The sequence below is a fragment of the Miniopterus schreibersii genome, assembly GCF_964146895.1.
Source record: "Miniopterus schreibersii genome assembly, chromosome: 13".
Lineage (NCBI taxonomy): Eukaryota > Metazoa > Chordata > Mammalia > Chiroptera > Miniopteridae > Miniopterus > Miniopterus schreibersii.
This window is the reverse complement of record NC_138113.1, coordinates 53,288,100-53,312,895: the sequence shown is the minus strand read 5'-3', so window position 1 is coordinate 53,312,895 and position 24,796 is coordinate 53,288,100. Positions and strand designations below refer to the sequence as shown.

At 55.9% G+C, this 24,796-nt stretch overlaps 1 protein-coding gene across 1 annotated transcript in view; it reads left to right on the top strand.

The window, feature by feature from the left end:
* KCNIP3 (potassium voltage-gated channel interacting protein 3) overlaps nucleotides 1-24,796 on the top strand; it is a 63,478-nt gene that overhangs the window by 3,129 nt on the left and 35,553 nt on the right. The window contains exon 2 of the mRNA XM_081156461.1: nucleotides 10,757-10,922. Within this exon, the coding sequence (XP_081012587.1) occupies nucleotides 10,757-10,922 (166 nt within the window). The remainder of the gene's footprint in view (nucleotides 1-10,756; nucleotides 10,923-24,796) is intronic.

Below are 24,796 nucleotides of genomic sequence, written 5' to 3'. Positions count from 1 at the left end.
GGGTGCAGTGTGGAGTGAGTCACTGCAGTGTACCCCCCTGCTCCCCCCCATCAGCTCCCCATCCCCAGCTGACTGATGTCAGCCTCCAACAGGTGCATCTGTCAGCTGTGATCAGCCCACGTCCTAGAACCACAGCAGCCACGTGACAGGGAGAGAAACCAGGGGCCCTGCAGGCACCAGAGTGGGATGGGTGGGGGTTGAGTTGAGCTGAAGCAGGACAGCCAAGAGGGTCCTGTCCCACCTCCCAGCAGGCCTGGCCTTCCCCCTTGGATCCACTGCCTCAGGTCTCTGCCCAACCTCCCTCCCTCAGGCTGGCCTGTGCCTGTGGCAGCTCAGCTGGGCACAGCAGCTGCTGGTTCTCCCCAGCCTCCTCCCCAACGCTGCCCACCACCCCTGTCCTTCTTCAACTCTTGCACATGGGCACCTCCAGGGCATGCAAGAGGCAAACCTGAATCCTCCTGCTGCTGGTGCCACCTGTGCCCAGTCTGTCCAGGCTGTTTTAAGACTTTCTCTCAAGATGGGCAACCTAGGCAGTGACCCCAGGGAGCCAATTCCAGCCCCAACTCTTCCCTGTTGAGTCTGTGGGCTTGGGCAGGGCCCACCTCTCCTTGGGCCTCAGTCTCTCCGTCTGGGACTCAGGTACACTTTAGCCTTTGCTCAGCCCCTACATGAAGCTGGGGCCATGTGCTGACCAGTAGGGGCTGGGCGTCAAGGTCAGGATCACCACCAAAAGTGCCATGTTATAGGTGCCCACCCCACATGCCCAACATATGTGCCTTGGCCTGTCACAGCACCGCATCTCCACCATTTGCCAGGAAACCTGAGGCCTACAGAGGTAATATGGCTGTACCTTGTGGGCTGCTAACCTGACTGCGCACCAGTTGATCTGGCCTCAGTTCCAGCCCTACACCAGCTGGCTGTGTGTCCTCAGACAAGTTATGCAGCTTCTCTGTGCTGAGGTCTCCTCATTGTCATGGGGAAATATCATTGACCTCCTAGATGATGAGATTTTATAACAACCCTCCTAACATGGCCCTGGGAGCACAGTGAGAGCTTCATGATGTGGGAGGTGTCAATGCTCCTGTTTTCTGATGACTGGGTGGAGCCTAGAAAGGTCCCCAACAATAGAACGTGGTCAGTGGCAGCTCAAGTGGACACCTGGTTAGTGGAGACTCACTGCCTGCTCACCTGCACTTCAGCAAGGTGGCAGGGAGTGGGGATTTGTGTCCTGGCCGAGGTGGCAGTTATCAGAGGCCAGTTCTCCCCATTCCTGCTCCAGTGCTCAGAGAGGGGTAGTGCCAGGTGTGTGTGTGTGTGTGTGTGTGTGTTCAAGCACGTGCATATGAGAGTGTCTGCAAGGACTCATGACAAGCCCAGCTCCCCCTCACCAGGCAAGCTGCCTGGTCCACATCTGTCTCTGTCCAGGGGGATGGAGAATCCAGGATCCCAGAAGCCTCCCCGTTCCAAACGCTCAGGGCCGCACGACATGACGCCCACTGCCACTTCCTGCCATCTGTCCCAAATGATGGAAATAAAGCAGGCGATGAGTGGGTGCTCAGTGAGCCAGCCTGTGCTGCGGCGCCCCGATGGACGAGGGCCAGGCGGCCCCTCCCTGAGCGGCCTGCGTGTCCCCAGCTGGGCAGCTCTGGCCCCAAGGCAGCTCTCCTGGGAGGGGAGACCCGGTTCTTCTTGGAGACCAGGTCCAGTGCTTCCTGCAGAGTGATGGGCTCTCTAAACCTGAGCTGCACTTTCAATGGACTGAGGGGCTTTAACAGACACAGCAGTCAGGCCCCGGGAGTCAAACCCTGCAGCCCTCAGGCAGCAGGGCTGGAGAAACTCCGGGGGGCTCTGAAGTGCTGCCACTGGAGCAGAGCGCTGGGTCTCTCCACGGAACACCACGGGGCCATGGGCTTGGCATGCCCCAGAATGGAGTGCCAGGCCCTCACTTGGCATCAGAAAGATGAAGATTAGTGCTAATCACTCCTGGGGGCCTTGCATATGTCGCCTCAGTTAATTTTCCCACAGTCCTGTGCAGGCCCATTTACAGATGAGGAAGCTGAGGCTCAGAGGAGGCAGGTACTTTGTCCAGGGTCACCCAGCCAAGAGGTGAGGGCCCAGAGGTCAAGTCCCTGTCCAGCTGACCGAGACCCCTTCCCACTGCTCTTGGCTGCCTGAAGTAACATTAACCAGCCTGAAACCCACCCCTACCCCCTGCTAAGTGCGTCCTTGGAACCAGCATCTTGTGGGTCTTGGCAGCCCTCCCGAAGCTGTTCATGCTGTTTCGCATCCATTCATGTCTGTGGACATTTGGGAGATGTCAGCCATGCCTTTCACATATGTGTTTACTCAGGTGACAGAGCCTGGATCTTCTAACTCCGGTGGGCCAGACCCCTCCATGGCCTCCAGCTGTGTGTCCCATCCACACAGCAGCCTTTGCCTGCAGGTGGCCTTTGCCACACCTGCTCTGGGCCACTCTCTGGGGCTTCTCAGAGCAGCTGATGAGAGCCATAGACTGAACTAGCTGTTTGAAGGTCCTGCCTCAGTTTGCCCCTGATGGCCTGACAAGATGGGGGCCCTAAAGAATGAAGCTGTGTCCCTTGGGCAGCCGTGAACTGTGGGCGACTGACCTTTCAAGGGGCCTGTGGGGATCGGGGAGCCATGAGGTGGGGTGTTGGGCTCAGGTCCATGCTTTGTGAAAGATGATCTGGCTTTGGTGGTGTGGCGAGGACCCTCAGAGGGTGGTGCTTCTGGTACAGAGTCTGTACCGCATCCGGGGAGCTGGAAAGCATGAGGGGTCTTGCTTCCTACATCTTCGTGGTGACGTTTCAGCTACTGAGGAGTCACCTCGACCCCTCTATCACTCCTCACATCTACAGCAGATCCTAAACTCCCATCCCACTGCCTGGGCCTGGCTCAGCCCCCTTTCTCCATGGGCTTGAGCAGTCCCCCAAGTTGGCCTCCCGCCTCACTGTCCCCCATCCTCCTTCACACTCCAGCAGCCCACCTTTCTGAAACAACTCTGCCCAACCCTGGCTGCGACTTGGGTGGAAGAGAGAAGCCGGGGCACAGCACTGGCCAATAGAAACAGTGCGAGCCACAGGTGCCATTTCAAATGTTCGGGTGGGTACATAAAAGACATTTTTTAAAGAGTGAAATTATTTTTATTTTAATTTATTTAATTTTTAATTTTTGTTAATTCTCACCTGAGGATATTTTTTCCATTGATTTTTAGATAAAGTGGAGGGTGGGGGAGAGGGAGAGAGACACATCGATGTGAGAGAGACATATCAATTGGTTGCCTCCTGCATGTACCTTGGCCAGGGCCAGGGATTGAACCTGCAACCCAGGCACATGCCCTTGACCCGGGATTGAAACTGTGACCCTTCGGTGCACCAACCGACCCTCTAACCACTGAACTACACAGGCCAGGGCCAAAGAGAAATTATTTTTAATAATATATTTTATTTAACCCAATGTAAATATCATTTCAAGGTGCAATCAATATAAAAAATTACTCATTAACCATTTTACAGGCTAGTACATAAGGCTTTGAAATGAAGTGCATGTTTACTCTGACGGCACATCTCAAGTTGGACCAGCCACGTTCCAAGTGCTTAGTAGCCACTGGTGGCAAATGGCACCGTGGGGGACAGAGCCTGGCCACGCTCTGTGGGCCTCTTGGCCAGCAAGTTTCCTAGCTGTTTGTACTCTGCCTTCACCAATTTTGCCTTATCTGTGCTATTGCATTCTTTTTTTCTTTAAATCAACTCACATTTTAAAGTTTAACAAATGTATCTAAAAGGGAATCTTTAAATCATTATTGTGAATGGAGTACTGGTAGCCGTCGCTGAAGTAGGTGTCCGCCGAGTGTAAATGAATCAGGAGGCTTCGGCTAGAAATAAATGATGAAATAAAGGATTTATTCAGGGGTCTTCCTGTGTGCAAACCAGAAACACAACTAGGCAATGCCCAGAGTGTCCTGAAGAAGAATGAAAGGCTGAGTTCTTATAGAAAAAAACACATTCTTGGGAGGACTCAGTCCTGCGTTCCTTGCCTCTGGGTTGGTCCGGGGGGTAATCTTCAGGTGTCTGGTGGTCTGAGGGTCATGGCAGCTGTTGGACATGTGAACATTCTTTTCTGAGTCTTCCAGGGGTGCTCAGAGGGTTATCTATAGCACTTATGTATATATCTCCAGATATAACTGGAGAGTTCAAAAATTTGAGTTCCTAGGCTACTTACAGCAAGAGTAGAATTATTTCCTCACACCTCAGTCTACTTGATTTTAGTAATTTAGCAGCTTGACTATAGTGACTCCATTTTATTTCTTCGCTCTTCCCTCAAAGGTAACCATAGCAAGGCAGCCACAACAAAACAATCACGTTGGCCCGCCCTATATGTTGCCTGCTGAGACCACCCTGTCTTTGTAAAAGAGGGTGGATCACCCGGAGTTAGGGGGTGCTAAGTCACCTCCTGTGCCAGGCAGAGGCAGCTACCAGGTGCCCAATGGCACAGCCCTTTTTCTTGGAGCTAGTGACCTCCAGCCAGGTCCACAGGGACACACACCTGAAGTTGAGCAAGTTGGGCTGAGTCCTCACTGGCCTTGAGTGGGTGAGAACACAGCACAGGGCCTGGGGGACTTGGTAAGAGGGTGTGAGCAAGAACCTAGGACAGGGTTTGGGCTTCACTTGGGGGATTTGGAGGAGGGTCTAAGTGATCTCAAAAGGTTGGTGTGAACATGAAATAAAGCAACCTCTCTAAAGACCTAACTCGGTGCTTGGCACATAGTAGGTGCTTCACCATGTGGCACCCTTTCTACCCCTCCCCTGCTCCTCATGGGCAGGAGGCTTGGAAGGACACTGAGACCTGCCCCTGGCCCTCTTGGCCAGGCAGGACCTGCAAGCCTCAGGTTCTGTGGCGAGTGTCAGGGCATGTCCCTGTCCACCTGCATCCTCTGCCCTGCAGGAACCTTGTAGGCCTCAGGGGAGGTGGCAGGTTCCCAGGACCAGCCCAAGGTCATTTCTGGGACCTGGGCCAGAACACCCCACTGCCAGATGTGCCACTGGGAACTCAGTGTGACCTGAGGGCCAAGATCTTCTGGCTTCATTGATCTCTGTCACCCAATCCTAGCCATCCCCTAAGGCCCATGGAAGGTGGACAGCTCTGTCTCCTGTTGCAATAACACTGACATCAAGCAAGAAGGGGAGGAGGTGAATTATGGAGAGTGTGATGGGACTTGAACCCAGTCATTCATGAGTATTTACTGAGGGCTTTGTGTGTGTGTGTGTGTGTGTGTGTGTATTTTTTTAATACTCGTGTGTGTGTGTGTGTGTATTTCTGAATTGAAACTTTATTGAGCTGATTGTAGATCTCCATGCAATTGTAAGAAATAATACAGAGAGACTTTGCATGCTCTTTCCCCAGCTCCCCTGATGTTAGCATCTTGCAAAACTGACGTACAAGTCACAGTGTGACATTGACAGTGGTGCAGTCCACCAGTCTCATCCTGGCCTCCTTAGTTTTACATGTGCTTATTTGTGTGTGTGTGTGTGTGTGTGTGTGTGTGCACGTGGGCTTAGTGTTGTGTGATTTTATGTAGTTGTGTGGCTTTGTGTTTCCACCTCCGCAGTCACAACATAGCGCAGGCCCATCACAAGCATCTCCTGTGTTGCCCTGGCAGAGCCACACCTCCCTCCCTCTCACCCCTGCCCCTGCTATTAACCCCAAGCCCACTAACCTGTTTCATTTCTAAAATTTTGTCGTTCTTTATAAATAGAATCGTACAGTATGTGACCTTTTGAGATTGGTTTTTTTCATTCAGGATACCCTCCTGGAGATTCATCCAGTTTCTTGTGGGCATCTATAGTCCGTTGCTTTTTATCGCTGCCTAGTATTCCGTGGTGTAGATGTACCACTTTGTTTAACTAGTCACCCCAACAAGGACCTCTCGGGCCTCTCCCGTTCGGAGCTGCTGTAAGTGCAGCTGCTGTGAACAGTCGTGTGCAGGCTTTTATTGCTGGGCTACATGCTGGACGGTGCAATTGCTGGGTCAGATGGCAGTGGCATATTTGTTTTTTAAGAAGCCACCAACTATTTTCCAGAATGGCTGAAGCATTTTACATCCCGATCGGGAGTCAGGCAGTTTCTGTGCATCATCGCTGGCATTTGGTGCTGTCACTGCTTCTTACCTTAGTCATTGTCATAGGTGTGAGTGACATCACAATGCAGTTTTTTTGCATTTCCCAGATGACTAATAACGTTGAACATGTTTTCTTGTGTCCTCGGCTACCTGTGTGTCCTCCTTGGGGGAATGTCTGTGCATGGCTTTGCCATCTTCTCAATGACACTCTGTTCTTTTTCTGCTGGGTTTTGGAAGCCAGGGCCTCCTGGGTGCTGGGCGCGCTTGATGGGAAAGAGAAATTCCCACAACAGGCCAGGGCCCACCCTCAGAGCTGGCATGAGCAGGGGGATGAGGGAAACAGACAGAAAATGGGTCAGAAAACTAATACATAGGATAAACTCAAAAGCCATACAGGCTGTGGGGCACTGCAGGTGCTGAGATGGAGCCTGCGTGAAGGAGGGCAACCTGGAGGTGAGGGCAACTCCCAGTACCTGACCTAAAGGAGGCCTGAAAGAGAGAAGCGATCAGCCTCGACAGTCCAGGGGGTCAGTGTGCAGGTAGAGGAAGGGAAATTGCAGGTGGAGCAAGGGAAGTGTGCAGGTGGAGGGGGAAGTGTGCAGGTGGAGGGGGAAGTGTGTAGGTGGAAGTGTGCAGATGGAGCAAGGGAAGTATGCAGGTGGAGGGGGAAGTGTGCAGGTGGAGGGGGAAGTGTGCAGGTGGAGCAAGGGAAGTGTGCAGGTGGAGGGGTAACTGTGCAGGTGGAGGAGGAAGTGTGCAGGTGGAGGGGGAAGTGTGCAGGTGGAGGGGGAAGTGTGTAGGTGGAAGTGTGCAGATGGAGCAAGGGAAGTATGCAGGTGGAGGGGGAAGTGTGCAGGTGGAGGGGGAAGTGTGCAGGTGGAGCAAGGGAAGTGTGCAGGTGGAGGGGTAACTGTGCAGGTGGAGGAGGAAGTGTGCAGGTGGAGGGGTAACTGTGCAGGTGGAGGAGGAAGTGTGCAGGTGGAGGGGGAAGTGTGCAGGTGGAGGGGGAAGTGTGCAGGTGGAGGGGGAAGTGTGCAGGTGGAAGGGGAAGTGTACAGGTGGGACAACAGATTGTGCTGGGCATGTGAAGAGCAGAGTGAGGTGGTGGCGGGTGGATGGGACGGGGCTGATTGGAGTGGAGCTTTGCAGGTGGGACCAAGGCCTTGGGGTTTTGTGTGAAATGCCCCGGGTGTGCTAAGCAGGGGTGAGAGGGGATTTGACTTGGTTGGGGTCCCCTCACTGACCCAGCTGTCCAAGACTGTTACCTTCCAGCACAGAGGCTCCATGGGGTGACAGGGTGATGTGTCATCTCTCAGGGCTCCCTCCCTTTGGTGCCCCAGAGCCTCCCAGCCCAGGGGAGGGAGCTGGAGTGGCTATAACGGTCCCTGACAGTCCAGTCAGACCCTCTCCCAGACAGACAAGTGTCAAATATTCATGAGGAGGTGAAGCCATCACTCCTCCTGCCCTCCCCACGGTCTGATGGGCCCAGTCCACAGCACTCAACCCGCTCCTGGCGGCTGGGCGGCCCTGCGCCAGCTCAGCCACCACGGGCCCCTCGTTCCTACTCTAAGGACCCCCCACTTCATAGAGGATGATTCACGGGGTCCTGGCCCTCAGTCATGTGGAGGGCCTGGCTCAGGGCTCCTGCCATCCCCCTCCCTGGACCCTGCCCAGGGGCCACATGCTGGGGTTCCCTAGCCCAGGGGCACAGCAGAGCATTTGTGAACAGTGACTCTTTCATGATTGGGGGGCTGGGGAAACCCTCCTTTCCTTGGCCCCAGGAGAGCCAAGCTGCGAGCTCATGGCCAAGACTGCCTGACTGTGGGACCAGGAAGCCTTGAGCAGTGTGGCCCTGAAACAAAAGTCTCCACTGGGCCGTCTTTCCTCATTTTTAAAATGGAGGTGGTGTTGCCAACCTCTGGGATTGTCACAATGACGAGGTGACACTGAGACCCCGAACAGAATGCAGGAAGGGAGCTCTTGGCCCTGCCCTGGGGCCTCTAGCCTTCCCAGGAGGAGAGAACCCAGGGCCACCCGCTGGTCTCTCCCATCAGCTCAGGCCTGGGTTGCAGAGCGGAATCCCCATGGCCAGCCGATGCCAGCCCTGTCCTGAGACTGACGGGTCCTCCCCAAGGCTCTAAAGCCCACCTCAGTTTCTCCTTTAGGCCTTCTCCACTAATGTAGGAGCCCTCAGCAAAGAATTCATGCAATGATGAAGCACCAGCTGCCTCTCCCCACCCCAGCCCCCGTGCCCCAGGGACCGAAATAAAGGCTTATTCATTGAGGCCATTTCTCTCCTGAATGAGGTCATTAATAATGGAGAAGGGACCTCTCTGACAGGCAGGCAGGACCTGTGCGTATGTGCACGCGTGCATGTGTGTATATGTGAGTACGTGTTTGTGTGTAGGTGTATGTAGGGGCCTCCCTAAGCATCCCTGCATCCCAGGACCCTGCCTGCTCCCTCTTTCTGTGCCATCAGAACGGTGAGATTGCTGCAGCTCTAGGCACCTATTGCCCAGCCTCATTGCCAGGGTGAGCTTTGGAGGAGGGGAGGAGCTTGGGGGGTGCTCCCAAGGAGGGTGTGTGGCAGGAGGTGGCTTGGGGAGGCGAAACTGTGAGAGGGGTCCTGGCAGCTGGCACCAGGCTTGGGAATGCCCCAAAAGTCAGGATTAGGGGTTTGGAAATTGCCCTGTCTGGATGGCCACTTTACCAAAACTGACCTGGAGGCCAACCCCCCAACGTGTTTGGGCCTTGTGGGGGTTGTCCCACCTAATGGGATCCTGTGGGGTGAGCAGACCAGCCTCCCCTCACCCACTCAGGCATCAGAATCCCACAGTTTAGGAGTGTTTGTAGGGCTTTCCTGTTCCTCATGTCTAAGAAAGTCCCCATTGGGGGCACGATAAGAGAGTCTAACAGGCCAGACACTTGTTGCCCCCGTTTCCCTTGTAGCCTGGGACTTTTTAAAAAATATCTTTATTGATTTCAGAGAGAGGAAGGGAGAGGGAGAGAGATAGAAACATCAACGATGAGAGAGTCATTGATCGGCTGCCTCCTGCACGCCCCCCACCAGGGATCGAGCCTGCAACCTGGGCACGTGCCCTGATGGGGAATGAAACCATGACCTGGTTCATAGGTCAATGCTCAACCGCTTAGCCACACCAGCTGGCGGGATTCCTCCACTCTTGACCTTGAACCTGAAGCTAGTAACTCAACTGAGATGGCCCCAGCTGCAGCCTTCAGGTTCCAGGGACAGCAGGGCCATGGGGCCAGCGGGTGACAACGCCAGGAGCAGGGCCAGTGTTACCCAGCAGCGGGAGAGGTGTTCACAGGGCCCTCTGTGGGGTGACATGGCTGAGGTCTGGCTGTCCAGCTGCCTGCTCTTTGCTCTGTTCTGTCTGCCTGGCTGTCTGTCCTCCCTGGGGAGGCTGTGACTGGCCTGGGCTGCCTACTGCTCATTCTTTTCTGGTTAAAATCAGCCTGGGTCAGTCTCAGTTCCTTGTACCTAAGAACCTGAAGCAGGGGCTACATTTGGGGCTCGGCCTCTGTTATTTGCTTTGAACAACCAAGAATTTTTCAGAGCTGTGCAAAATAGCACCCTGACCTAGAAGGACATGACCAGCCAGCCCAGTGGCCATCATCCTGGCCACCAACCCACCCTCATGGGGTTGCTGCTGCCTCCTATAACTGGCACTTAGGCATGTCATGAATGGAATGAGCCTGTGGCTGCCTGTGGCAGTGACCCATTTGGCCAGGCCACACCAATGGCGTAGCCATCTCCAGCAGGAGAGCAGGACACAAGGCCACAAACGAGACTGGACAGATGCCCCAAGGGGCGACTCTGCTGCCAGTGTGGGCTCTCTGGGAGCCAGGTTGGGGCGGCTCAAGATATTGTTGTAGAAAAACAAATCTCGCTGCTCTGGGGCCTCTGCCCAGGTTGTTCTCTCTCATCCACACCACTGGAGCGCACATCTGGCATCTCTGAATGATCCCCTGTGGCCTCTCCGCCTAGGTCTCTACAGTTTATTGTTTGCGCTGTTTTTCCAATCATTGCACAGCTCAGGGGGGTGGGTTCCATCAGTGTGCCCCTCAACCTCCGGGGGCCCGGGTCTCTCATGCAGTGGGAAAAGATGGAAGGCGTGGAGTGAAGTGAGGAGGCCCAGTTTTGCTGTGCGACCTTGTACAGGTCTGCTACCCTCTCTGGATTTCAGTCAAGGGAGGGCTTGTGATCTCTAAGGCACTGTCTAATTCTGACAACCAGACCCATGCCGGGGTGAGGATGAAGTCTGATGAGCAAATAGGGACCTCACCTCCCTCCTTCCAGGGGCCCCACTGTGTGCCAGAGCAGGGTGCAGAGTGGGGAGCCCACAGGCCCTACCCTCAACCCAGAGTTCCACTGGACACAGTCCCCTCAGCCCAGAAACCGGGCAAGCTTCGTGGGAGAGGTGCCTGTGGCTGGGCCTTAAAGCATGGGCCTGAGGGTCCCTTGCATGCACCCCAGTAAGACAAGACACTGGGAGGAGTTAAGGAGGCCTTGCCTAGGAGGTTGGGGGAGCCTGGGGTGATCTGGAGGTCCCCTTGGTGAGCAAGGGCTCAGGGCCACTCTGCTTGTTCCTGCTGCAGGAGGCGATGAAGGTGTCAGATGGCAGCCTCCTGGGGGACCCTGGGCACATGCCACTAAGCAAGAAGCAGGGTGTCAAGTGGCAGAGGCCAAGGCTCACCCGCCAGGCCCTGATGCGGTGCTGCCTGGTCAAGTGGATCCTGTCCAACACTGCCCCCCAAGGCTCAGGTAGGGGTCCGGGCAGGGCGGGGGATCTGCTCTGAGCTCTGTCCTCTCTGAGGGCTCAGAGACCATCCTGGGGCTCCAATCCAGGCCACACCACCTCTGTCTCCATCGGGAGATGTGTTTTCATTCATTCATGCCTACCCTCATTCATCCTTGCGGAGCACTGAGCTCAAGGCAGAGGATTGGGACCGTTCTGGAGGTTCCACTTGGGGAGCTGGGAGGGTGGGGCCCAGCTTCAGAGGCTGACAGGCCCAGCTCACAGCACCCGCCTCACCTGCTGGAGCTCATCTTTTCTATTCCTCTGTAAAAGGGGCTGGTGTCCACCTGCAGGGCACATGTGTGCAGGGGCCTGGGGAGGGGAGGCCCTGCCTTGTGCACACGGGGCTGGGGCTGGCTCTTCACTGGGCCTGCACTCTGGCGGCTTGTGAGGCACAGATAGAAGTGGCTGCCCTGCGCGGCTGTGGTGATATTTGATGTTTGCTGTGTGTGACACAGCAGGAGGTGCGGCCTCCGTACTCTCACACATGTGCACACACCATTCACTTACACCTGTGCACACCTACCATGCACACCTGTGCATCCACCACACGTGTGCACATCTTCCCACCTTGTACCTACGGATACACACGTGTACATACACAATATCATACACAGGTGTCCATGCCAGACGCAGTCACACACATGAATAAGCGTGAGACTTTGAGGAAAGTCTCTCTTTCTGACTTTGAGGAAAAGGTGAGGACGTGGCTCTGACAGCTGTTTTGTTTTTGGTCTCAGACCCTCTCTGTGTGATCTCCAGGGAGCCTCAGTCCCCTTGGCGGGAGAATGGGCACAATTGTGGCCCCAGTCCCCTGGACATGATAGGGTAGGAGTGAGGAGGGGATCAGGCACAGAGGCCCGTAGCCAACTCCAGTGTGTGCACAGGGCTTCCAGCCAGGCCCCCGTCCTTTATCTGAGACCCACTCTGGGGAGCTCCCAGCACAACTGCCTCACCTCTGCATCCCCCGGAGCCCCTGCCTGTCTGTGCTGCTCTGTCACCCTGGCCTGACATTTGTTCTTGGCCTTCCCCACAGTGGCCTCCCTCAGAGGCTCTAATGCATGTAAACGTGCGTGGGATCCATGTGCTCTCCCCAACTTCTTGGAGAGGGGAACAGATTTTGCATGTGGCAGAAACATGAAGTTTATGCAAACAGCTTACCTGGGACGCTCCCACACGATGCTGGTCATTCTGCAGCAGGATAAAAGCAGTTCGGTCCTTATTGAGAGCAGAAGGGAGCCATAGTGCTCTGGAGTGACCAGCCTGGCAGCTACTCCTCCTCAGCTAAAGGCTCCACTTCCCCACCAGCTGCCCAGGGTTTCCTTGGTGATCTTGCAGCCCCTCAGCCTGGCTTCAGTGTCTGTCTGTCTCTCCCTTCCTGGTTCTCTCTATCAGGCACATCACCCCGCCCAGGCCTTTCTCCTGTGGGGCCCCATCTCCAATTTCCAAATTTCAAGCTGGGGCTGGGTGTAGTGTGCCACCCTTTCACTGGGTCTGCATTGTGGGTGTTTGTTAGGCAAGGAGAGAAGTGGCTGCCCTGTGCAGGCTGTTGGCTAAAAAGCACTCCGAGTGTGGGTGGACGCAGAGGAAGGCTAGCTGGGGGCAGACTTGCTGTTAAAGGTCACAATGAGAGGGAGCCAAGGGGACCATACCCACATGTCCCACCTTCAGCTCAGAGTGGGCTCGGAGAGGCAGGGCCTTTCACATTTGGATCCTACTGAGTTATCCAGATGTGTCTGCTGAACAACTTGTCACAGCCACGCAGCTGAGGGAACTGCAGGGGAGGGAGGGCAGGCCCAAGACGCCAGGCTCTGGGTGGATGTGTTGACCAGGCAGCAGGCCAGGCACCCAGAGGATGAGAGGCACAGGAAAACCAGGCCTGTTTAGCTCTGTGACGCAGGCGGTGCAGATCGCTGTCGACTAACAATTTGGAGCTCAGGGAGGTCGAGTGACTCAGCAGGTTGCATGGCGTTAGGGGCAGCGCGGGTTCTGACCTGGAGCTTCTGCCTTGTGCTCAGGGCCAGGTGCCCACCTTGACCTGTGCCTCCCATGTCTTTTCTCTCGGGAGCTGAGGGAAGAGGGAGCTTCTGGGGTTTGTGTGGGCAGCAGTCAGGCTCATGGACTGGGGGGCTGAGACCCTGCCTGCCTCCTCCACGCACCATATCTTGTGTGTGTCCCACAGGACAGCACTGCTGGTCACAGGGAGGGCCATGTGCGCACATGAAACACTAAACTGTGAGCAGATGGGGCACCCTGCTCCTCAGGAGCTTCCTTGGGGCTCTGGGCACAGGAAACAATGGGTGCCATTCAGCGCAGCTCCGTCACCTCCAGCCCGGTGGCCTGGGCAGCGGGCGCCCGCGGGAAGTGGCGGGCAGCTGAGAGAGACACTGTGCCCTTGTTGTCGGGGTTTTTCCATTCACAGAAACGAGTCAGAGAGGCAGGTTTCTGGGACAGCCAGAGCAGAAGCCCGGGCCCAGGCCCAGGAAACTGCACTGTGTCTCTGAGCTCGGGCCACTCGGTCAAGAGAGGGTGGGACTAGGGGCCAGAGTCTTGCGGGCCAAAGCCAACCAGCTGCCTCGGTGCCCCAGTGTCACTTCTGGGCTGTGAAGGCCCCACCACAGAGTTAGGAGCTGGTCAGCAGCATAGCCTCTAGAAGAATTGTGCCCAGGAAAGGGGAGCACAGGGCAGGTGGAGTGTCCCCACCCCACCCAGGAGAAGTGTGACCCTCCCCAGCACTGGGGGCCATCTCAGAGACCCAGAGGCGGCTCCCCTCTAAGGAAGTGTTCTTCTTTGGGATTTAAAACCTCTACTCTGGAGTCAACAGTATTGGAAATGAAAAGCAGAAGTACTAAGTGGGTGGCCTGGAGATGGCCTGAGGGCCACCACCACCACTTCCCTTGGTCCCTGGACCCGTGTTGGTGGCTGGGGGAGGAGGACCACCAGCATTTGACAGGACAGCGCCTGAATCTGGAGCTAGTGCTGGAACCAGCCAGCAGGAGGTGCTCCCACTGCTCTGTAAGGCTCTGGGCACTGGGGCAGGGAGAAGCCAGGGGGTCTTGTAAGCACTGCCTTTGGTCACATTTCTTTGTTGTAAAAAGAGTCCCTGGTGAGTAGCAGTGATGTGTGGGACACTGTGATGGGCGGTGGTGTTGGCAGAACCAGGGCGGTCAGGAAGGAGCACAGACAGAATGAGTGTCTAGTCCAGAGCCGCTGCCAGGAGGGAAGGGATAGAATGGAGCTGACCTGCCACCTGCTGGCAGCTGGGGGCTTGACAGCAGCTGCGGCCAGCCCAGCCCAGCAAGGGGACCTACGGAGCCAGGAACACAGGCTAATGCCACCTGACACGGGGCTTCCTCAGGCCTCAGGCCCTTCAGAGAGCAATGCAAAAGACTGAGGTTTTTTTGTGGAGACCTGGTCGCCACTCCTCCAACCTTGTTTCCTCCCCTCCCCTGGCCCTTGAATGAGTGATTGGCAACTGCCCAGGACATTGTAATCTGTATCCCAGGCCACCTCTCCTGCCAGCCCACGTGGGCTAGCAGGCATGTTCAACATTCTGCCCACCAGGACAATGTCTTTTCCACACCCCTCCCCTACTGGGCTGCCTTGTCAACTTAGAGTCTGTGCCAGTTCTGTCTGTAAATGACATACAAACACATCTCCTCAAATGGTCTTAAGGACTCCCCAAGGGCCTCAGGCGTGAGTTGAGGGGAAGGTGGCAATGTGGCTGTTACCAGGGGGGCTGAGGACCTCCACATACACCTGAGCCTTCTAGATGCCCCAACCCTAAGCCCATACAGAGCACCTGAGCATGGTGACCATGCCTTTATCGCTGAGGGAAAGGTCCATGTGTGTTCCTGGTGGGTGTCCTCAGTCACAGGGCCACTCAGTGTCCCACAGTCAGGCATCCCGTCTCCATGAGAGCCTAGTAAGAAGTCACTTGTTCTATGTGCAAAGAAGAAAAGACCTTTGCCAAAGAAAGCCTGGCTTCCCTCAAAACCCAAAGAGACCATGGAATGTTGCATCGCATTTGGGTGCCATTGAAATGTGCTTGGTCATCAGGCCCAGGGACAGAGCAGCCTTCCTGCCACAAGCTTTGCTGGTGCTCAGGAAGCAGCTTGGAGTGGCCCCCTTAACTGTGGTGCATAAGAAGGCCCATCAAATACTGCACTTGCTAGCATGTAAAGAAACCCAAATAACGTGACTTAATTTAGACAGAGGCATGTATCTTCTGTTTGAGAAATCTGGGCTAGGCAGTGGCTGGCAGCAGTTTAGCAGCTTCAGGATGTGAGAGTGAAGGTCTGTGGGGTTTTTTGCCCTTTCCCTCGAAGCCGAAAAGTCGTTGCTTTGGCTCCAGCCATCGTGGCTTTGTTCCAGGCAAGAGGAAGGAGAAACCGGGCGAAGGGGGAAGCGGTGTTGCCTACATCAGGAGAGCAACACATACAGGCAGCTCTGGAGGACTCATTCTACATTTCACTGGCCAGAACTGAGCCACCTTAACTGCAAGGAATGCGGAATGACACTTTTTAAAGCTGGGTGTGTTTCCACCTCCAACAAAATCTGAGTTGTGTAGTTGAAAAGGTAGAAGAGGAAGACTAGTGACGCGGCTTTCTCTGCCAGCGTGCCTTGTGGGGTCATGGCGACTGGAAGCACCCGTGCCCAGGAGGACCTTAGGTACACACTAGGTGCTCAATAAATGTGGGGGCAACGGGGTGGTGGATCAACAGTTCCTGTTCCAGTCACACTCTTCATTTTCCCTATTCTCTGCCAGCAGGGCTGGAGGATGGGATCAGTGAGCAAAGGCTAGGCCCCACCCCATCCCCCAGCCTTGCCCAGGGTCCCTGGCCCCAGAACCTTCCAAGCAGGGGCTGGGCTGGAGCAGGGCTGCTCCCTTTCTGGCTGCAGAGAAGCCCTGGGACCTGGATGAGGCCCCTTTGCAGTGAGATTACACCCTCAGCCAGAAATCACACCAGGGGCACCTCCTCATTGGTGTTGGGAGCTCAGGAGCGAGGCCCACCCCCCTCCCACCCCAGGAAGCTTCAGGAGCCCTTTCACCTCCAGAAACAGTGAGCTCCGGGGTCCTGAGGAGCCAGAGCCAGGCACAAGGAGAAGGGGCCTGGCAGGCCCTGGGCAGGAGCAGGGGCTGTTGGAGGAGGCTGACCCCTGGCAGAGGAGCTGAGAAAGGCCAAGAGAGCAGGAGGGGTGGACAGGCCAGAACTGCAGTGGGTCAGGCTGAGACCCACAGGAAAGACAGACAGGAGAGGGGAAGAGAGAGTTCTAGGAGAAAGGCTCTGAGTGTCCAGTGGGAAGTGGCAGGCAGAGGAGGAACAGAGCAGGTGGGGGTCTCAGAGGGAGAGGGAGGGCAGGAGAGGGCCCCTGGGACCACGCCAGGCCCAGGGATGGCAGGGTGCAGAGAGGCCCCAGGCCCGCCTGCAGGCCTCCCCGAGGCTGCAAGAAGCTCCTGGGCAATGTCATCAGCTGCTTCTTCCGCTTCACCTCTGGGAACCTGACTCAAGGTGAGGACCGCTCATCAGGGCAGGGACAAGGGTGCAGGAAGGGGCAGGGTGGCTCTCTAAAAGACACCCACCTAGAACAGGGCAGGAGGACTGGGGGGCAGCAGCCCTGACCACAGCCTTGGAGTCCTGCTCTGGGACCTGTGGGCAGTGAGTGCCAGGCCAGGGCTCCCCCACTTATGGGCCGGGGGAGGGAAAGGAGGTGGGGAGGAGTGTCCTCTAGGGCCACAGACTCAGGCCCTGTCCAGGCCGCAGGGAGCCAGCAGCAGCCTGTGCTCACTGACCCCACTGCCTGCTCCTCTCCCCTCCTCCCTCCCTCTCTCCTTGGGAACCCCTCTCCCAGCCCATCAAAGACAGAAATGACAAATGAGTATGTGGAAAGACCGGTAGAAGGAGCTCAGTCAGTGATAAGCATCTTGCAACATCTATAAAAACCAGCTGTCCTGGGATTGCTGGCAGAGATGCCAGGGGGCTCCCCTGGAGACTGTGCTCTCAGGCTCAGGCTGGGAGACCCTGTGTGGGAGGGACTCCCTGTGTGCCAGAGCCCCTTCTACCAAGCCTCCTCTGTCCTGCGCCCTTGCAGGTGCCCAGGGCTGAGCAGGACCAGACCGAGGTGAGGCCAAGGGGCCCAGGAGGCAGCACAGGGAGAGGAACTCCTGCATGTGGGGACCCCTTGTTTCCTTAGCAGGATGCCCGGGCAGGTGGTATCAGGAGATTTGTACTTTGCAAGGGGAGACGGCTGAAGAAATCATGGGATTCCCTGAAGAGATATCAAAATAGAGCCCTAACACAGAAAGATGCCAGTGACTTGATTGGCTTCTTAGCCAAAGCTAAAAGCCACTTATTCGGCTCAAAGATGTTCGTACCTGCCAAGGGACATGTGTCAACGCTGAGCACCACTGGGCTGGGCCGCACAAGCCTGGCTTTTGTCCCTGCACCAGTGGTGAGGCCTGGTCCCCCACTGTCCCCTGCCCCATCCTGAGAGCCTAGCCCAGAGCCTGGTGCACTAAACACCTGTCAGCATGTAAATACTAATGAATAACGTTTAAGGAAGAACAAAAGCATAATGAACCATCTGAAAAGCCGCAGAATAATAATGCTTTAAAATTCTCAAAAACAATAATAAATCTCTAGGAATAAGGGCTGTGGTGGGATGAAGGTTGGCTGGGGGGGGGGGTGGAGGTGTGAGTCTGGAGCAGGGGTGTGGCCTCAGGGCCCTCCGTGGGTGACGGGTGACGGCAGCCCAGGGTCGCCCGGCTGGGCAGTGACGGCCATGCTTACTGCAGCCCCAGCAGCAGGAGTCTTTGCTCCTGGAGGCTCCGTGCTGGTTCCCGTGTTACCCGCGAGATACGCCTGCGGCTCCGGCTGTGCTCTCGCTCCCAATGCGAGTCACTCGGTCTCAGTCCGTCTCAAAAGGGATGGTGACACTGAGGTCCCTCACCCAACAAAACACACAGGCATGGACTTGCTGGCCCACCCCAGCTCCTTGCAGCTGGGGGGCGCTGGCTCCGGGATGGCAGTATGGTGGGCTGGGGAGGACCCCCTGGGAGCGGGGAGCCAGGGGCCCAGAGCAGGCTGGGTGTGAACCCCGAGACTCTACTGAAGAGGATGTGGGCCGCTGCTAAAAACATTGACTCTGGATCGATGTAGGGACCCCTCAGAGGAAGCTCATTGTCACCTGACCCTTTAGTGTGCTCTGGGGAACTGCTGCTCCTGGGCTGTGGACAGAGTGCTCCCCTCTCAGGTGGTGAGGACTCAAGTGCTCCTTCCCTGTCCAACATCAGCGCTGCAGACCCCCCCCCATTCACTTAGGGATCCCCCTCCTGTGACTGTCCCAAGCTCAGGGGTGGAGAAGGAAGGCAGAGTGTGGGCAGGGTCCTGGGAATCTCCACTCCCGCTTTACTCGGAGCTCCCTTCGGTCCAAGACCAGGCCTGTGCCACGTCTGATGGTGCACGTGGTGTCCCTTGGCCTCATCTTTCTTGGGGTAGGCTCAAACTTTGAAGACAGAGTCCCCGGTGTTCTTCCACAGGGCCCGGGGAAGCTCTGAGAAACGCACCCTCTGCCTCCATGACCGTTGCTGGGGGGTGCCCAGGTCCCTCCCCTCACCCTGGTGGCCTCTGGCCAGTGTAGCCAATAGCCATTACCCTGACCTCCTCCAGGTGAGGGTCAGACCCACCTGGCCCTGCATCCCCTAAACTCCAAGGACACATTCCCAGACCTCACAGGCTTCCCAGAAGCCCCTCAACTGGATGGGTGAGGACAGGAGGTAACCCCCCCCACAAGCCAGCCCTTCCAGAGAAGCCCTCCTTCCACCTCACCAACCTTCCTCTTCTCTGCCCCCTGGTGGGATAAGTAGGGGTGAGTCACAGTCCCTTAGTGTGTGACCAGCATAGTTGGTCTTGGCCATTGGGGTCTCTGCCAAACTCAACAGGAAAAGTCACATTTAACACCTGGAGTCCACATCAAGACAGCAGAGAGCCTGTCTCCCCAGCCTGTCTCCAGGGCCACACCCCCCCCCCCCCCACTCTACCCAGGCCTGGTGCTCACGCCCGGGGCTCCCAGGGCAGAGAGAGGGAGGGGCCAGGAGTCAGGAAAGGGGGCTCGGGCTTCAGACTGAAACGGCAGAGACCCAAGGTTATAGACAAAGTTGGGCACAGCTGGCTTGGATTGTCGAAGCATCGCTTCTGATGTTTTAAAAATATCATTGTCCTACAAATAGACAGTGAGTGTGTGTCAAGGTTCTACTGAAGGCCTTGATGAGGGAAACAGCAGAATGGCAAAGCTGGTTCAAAAAAAGACACACAGGGAGTTGCAGAGAGGGTGGAAATAAAAAGAACACCAATATGTGAGTGTTTAGTTAGAAATGAAACTTAGAAAGATCCCGGGCAGAAAAACTACCACCTGTGGGTTATGCTCTCTGCTCAGCTTCTCAGTTTTCCAGGCTTGTGAGATGGCGGGGCCCTCATCAGCGGTACAGCTTAGTTCTGCTCTGCTGGTGAGTCAAATGTCCCGGGCAGGTGTTAGTCAACACCCTAGCTGGATCTGAAAGATCACACAATGCTTTTTGGGCTTTGTTTCCCATAATTTAAAAACAATTTTAAAGAGTCTCATCTTTGCCACTCATAGCTGTTAAAAGGTAAACTGAGGCACATTAAAACTGTCAAGAGTTTATTTGAGCAAACATCCATTTGAATCAGGCAACACCAGACTAAAGGTTGTCAGGAGTGCTCAGCGACAGGAGCCCGGGGAGAGGTTCTTATAGAGAAGATGTGGAAGCAAAGCAAGGAACGCATCTGATTGGCTGTAGCCTTAGCAGTTGTTGGGAAAGCCTCGCGGGCCGCTTGTGATTGGCTGTTCATAAGTTTCATTTTCTCAGGCTTGAGTGCTCTGGCTCTGGCTTAGGTTTTGGTTTGCTTGCAGAGGCTACCATAGCACCTCAGTCCACGGCTTCCTGTTTAAATACTTGAACATAGCTCTGCATGAAGCAAATTTCTTCTAACCTCTCCAAGCCTCGGTTTTCTGACCTGTAAAATGGTCATAAGAATAATGAAGTCAGTAAGAAGGTTGTTGCCAGATACACATGAAAATCTCTGCCTTTTACTTTCTCTGCCTTCGCACAGTGGTGGGCTCCTGTATCAGCTTCGTTTATATTGATGTGTGACTTTGGGCAAGTTACTTGGTCTCTCTGAGCCTCAGTTTCCTCACCCATTAAATGGATATAATGAAGGGTGGTTTTGAGAATTCTACCAGAGTCCGTAAAGGACTAGGGCAGTGTTTGCCCTCAAAGTTTCAGTGGCAGGGCTGGCGATAATGGGGACTTACTGTGTGACTCTGAGCTAGGGCTTCTTCCTTTCCTTTCCTTGCCTGTGAAATTAGAGCTGGAGAGGGCAATTTTCAAGGCCAAATGTCAGCTCTGAATTCTGTGATTTCTCCCCTCCCTCCCCTAACTGGTCACAGGGGCTTGGGAGCTTGGGATGCATTTGTGGCTCCTGGACCCCAGGATGGGGCCTGCTTTTTGAGCCTCTGCATATTCCCACCTCTCCCTGGCTTTTCCTTAGATGCTCTTTCCAAATCCTGAGAGACTTTGCCCTTCTACCGCTCAGAGCTTCTCCCAGGTCCCTCCCAGGGCCTTGTTAACGAGGAGAAGTTCACTAACAGCCAGCCTTGAGCATCTTGACATCCTGCCTTAGCTTTAGTGGGAAACCGGGGTTCTCCAGACAGATATAATGGGCTGCTGTGGCCCCACCCATCCAGTGGCTCTGCCCACCCAGCCTCCCCCATTGCCTGCCTCCAAATGGCCAGATGAGACTGGGTAGGGTAGGTGTAATGGGGATGCAGGCAGAGGGTCATTGGGAAGGCTTGCTGGGCACTGACTGGCAAGGCAGGCAGGGGGAGACCCTCAGAAAGGTGTTTGAGAACCACCTGCCCTGATAGCCCCTTGGGCCTAAATGCCACCTTCCTGTGCCAGATGTCTTTCCCAGTGTGGGGTGTGTGTGTGTGTGTGTGTGTTTGGTGTTCCTGTTTCTGTGGGTCCCAGTCCCTCACCTCTGGCTTGGAGGGGGATTGAGGTTTTTTTGGTGGGTAGGTGTTCGGGGGAGGTAGAAATAGCTTCCAGATACTACGGATGGGAAGAAATGTCTTTGTGCCATGCTTGGGGCTGCTCAGGGAAAAGGCAGAACCTTGGTGACTGAGAGATTGGGGCTCTGGGGAGATACTCAAAGGCTGGGGATCCTGGTGCCCATTGGCCTGGCCACCCTGGTCCTGTGGCCTCCCTCCCTCCTCACCTGCCTGCCAAGGGGTCTCTCTTGAAAGACATTTCCCCATCTGTCCACCAGGGGGTGGGAGGGACCAACAAGTCTGTCACCCTGGACCATTTTTATCTTAAGTCACCAGCTCTGCATTTTCTGATATCACCTCCCACCCCCTACCCCCGCTTCTTCACAAGTTTGGGGCTCAGGGACCCAGGCATCTGGCATTTCCTGGCTGCCAGGAAACAAATGCTCCCCAAGATGGGCAGACCAGGCTGCTACACCAGTCCCCGGGCTGGCAGGGTCCCTGAGGTGCCATGGGGAAGGATGGCAGTGGACTGACCGTCAGTAAATTCCCTCCCAGGGGTTCATGTCTTCCTTGTCTTTGAAATGATACTATAGATAGAGACTAGTTTGGGTTTTTGTTTGTTTTCTAGTGTCCTTGCATTGCAAAATAAAAGATGACACTTTTATGGCCTCTTCTAAATTTGGGGGAAATAGGAAGGAAATAGAAGACCCCTGCCCAGCTAAGGCTGGGCTGGAAGGTTAGAAAGGGGTAGTGATCGGAGTGGGAGGCAGAGGCCAGGGACAGGTGGGGCGGGCAGGTGTCCTGGCTGGGCCTTGGGAAGGACATTCTCCCCCACCTCCCTTCAAAGCAAGGTGCGGCCATGCTGGTGGGGGTCCAAGGGCCCGGGCCCCACTCTGGTGGCCGAGAGCTATCCCTCCCATAAGAGGACAAGCTGAGGACTGGGCCTGAGCAGTGACCAGAATCTGGGGAGTGGGGGCGTGGCTGATACTGCACCGGCCCCAGAGCAGAGTGCGACCAACAGCAGGTAAGCAATGAACGAGGGAGGGAGGTGATAAAGTGAAGGGCAGAGAGGAGCCTCCAAGGAAGCAGTTGCTCAGGTAATGACCCAGCACAGTCCTGCAGGAGGGGAAGCCAGGGGAAGTCTCCTCACCACCTACATTTTCAGAAAGAAAAGAGAAAGAGAGCAGGAAGGAGGCCCCCCAGTCAGGCTCCGGCCAAAACAGAGGAGCTGCTCCAAAAGGGGAGTGAAGAGCCTGGGGGGCGGGTCCATGGGGCTGATGGGGAGGGCCGGGAGCCTTGGGGTGGAGGGTGAGGGTGCCCCCCAGCTCTGCCCCGTGGGCCGTGACCCCACAGGTCGCTCCCTCCACCTCTGTGAGCCCTGGGAGCACGTCAGGTGGGGAAAGCAGCAGAGGGGAGCTGCCCTTATCCATTGCTCCCCGTTCCTTTCCTCACCCTCACCTGTCCTACCCAGGCCTCTCCCAGGACGCGGCTCCTCCGCCCAGCAAGCAGCCAGGGGAGCTTCACATACTAAGTCCCTCTTCTGCCCAAGCCCCCTGGTGGTGTCCCCTGAACCTTGAGGAAGCCCAGAGCCCCCGGGGGCCGCCAGCCTGCTCCTCCTCAGCAGGAAGCCAGGTGAGGGCCTCTCTGTTCAGGGCCTCTGCAGGGCTGCTCTCCTGCTGGCTGCTCTTCCTCCCCTGCAGGCCAGTTCACAAGTCACCTCCTCAGAGCACTTGCCCTGTGGTATCACCACAAGCCCTCCCCATACCAGGTGCCCGATCAAATGACATCTGACAAAAACCGCGGTCTCTTCTGGGGACCCAAGCCAACTGCTCACTAGCCCTGGAGCTTTTCCGCTTGTAGAACAAGCAGGACTTCAGGAGGCTGCCCAGCTGGTCCAGTCCTTGGGACCCAAGAATCAGACCCTCTGTTGCCTGCCCATGACACTAACCATGCCCACCTCCCCCTGCACCCAGGGTCCCATCATCTCCATTGCATTTCAGGATCCCAATTCAATGGCTCTGAGGTGACATGTGGGCCCCCTGCCTGCTCAAGGAAATGTGTGTGCACATGCACACACAGGCGCTCACACACACACAGGCACTCACACGCGCCTGGAATCAGGGTCATTGTTTCACTTACAGCCAGTTTGTGAGGCTTCTGAGCACTTACTGGGCCAGAGTGAGGGGCCATCCTAAGAGAGGGACAGGAGTGGGCAGAGTGAGTTCTGTGTGTCCAGTGGTGCTGGGACCACAGCTCTGCCTTCAGCCAGTCCTTGCACAGATCCTGCACCGTGGGCAGTTCCAGGAGCACCTGAAACTTAGGGAGCAACTGGTTTCTCCACCTCTCCACCCAACACAATCTATGAAGCGTCCCCTGAGCCTGACACAGACCAGGGCATGACCCCAACTGGAAAGGAAGAGGAGCCCGGGGGCCTTGCCCTCTACCCTCCCCACCTTGCAGGGCCCCAGCTGATCCCTCTTCCCAACACCCCTGGGAACCTGCTGTGGTTGGACCCCCAAGGCCAGACCTGAGCTGGGGATATTTGGGACCTGCTACCAGCCTGTGCTGGACAAACCTGGGGTTCCCTGTGCCCTGCACCCTCTGGGGGATGGGAGCAGAGGCAAGGGCCGGAGCGCAGTTCATCCTTGCCCACTCCCACCCCTCTCATCTTCCCCAGGCCTGGGAAAATGGATTAAATACAATGGCAGACTCTACCCCACCCCCCAGCCCTGTGGCCTTTCTCTTGGACCTGCTGAGTTCTCATGGCACACATGGGGAAACTGAGGCCTGGAACGAGAATGGGAATTGTGCAAGGCACGGGCCTGGGGACTCGCAGGACAGTGCTCTTTCCTCTGCTCCCTATAGCTGCCTCAGCCTCAATGTCCCTCATAGAGGCTGAGCTTTGCCTCAGCACTTGGAGGAGGGCAATGGGAACCCTGTGGGTGGCTGAGCCATTTCCAAGCATGGATCTCACAAGTATTGAGGGGAGTATGTGGGGAGGCCAGAAGCCACTATGACCATGTGCTGGCTTGGCTGTCTGTGTGCACTTGTATGTTGTGCATGCATGTGTGTGTGCATGTGTATAAGCATGTATGTGTGTACACATGCTTACTATCCTCACATTCTCTGTGGTCAACGTGGCCTTCGAGACTGCCTGTTGGGTGGAGGTGGGGGGGAGACCAGCTGATGTTCTTGCAGCAACAGCTTCACCCACAATCGGAAGGTCCTTAGAGATCAGTCGACTGACCAGTGGGACAGCCTGGCTTGTGCAGACCCCTTAGAGCCAGATGACAGGGTGGAGGGGCTGCTGGGTGGAACGTGCCCGGCAAAGGAGTAAATAAGCTGGACACGCTTTAGGCTGTGGCCTTTGCCAACTCTCAAATGTGTCCTCAGACATGTCAGCTGCTGGGGGGCTCTGAGCACCTCTTACTAGCCTATGGAAAGAGGAGGAGGTGCCATGGAAGAAGAGGAAAGGGTAAGATTGGGTGAGGGGTTCTAAATGTAACCCAGGGGGTTCCTAGAAAGGGTGGGAGGGGCCTCGACTGTAGTCCTGGTTCTGCCACTTACCAGCTCTGTGACCTTGGGCAAGTCTTCACCTCTCGGAGCCTGTCTCATCTGTGAAATGGGGGGTGGCGCTAGAACCCTCCTTTATGGGCTCCTGTGAGGATGAAATAAGCCGCACACCCAGCACCCGGAAAGTGCACAATAAATGCTTTGGCCCCTGGAGCAAGGCTGAGCTTCACACCGGCCATCTCTTCTCATACTGACGGGA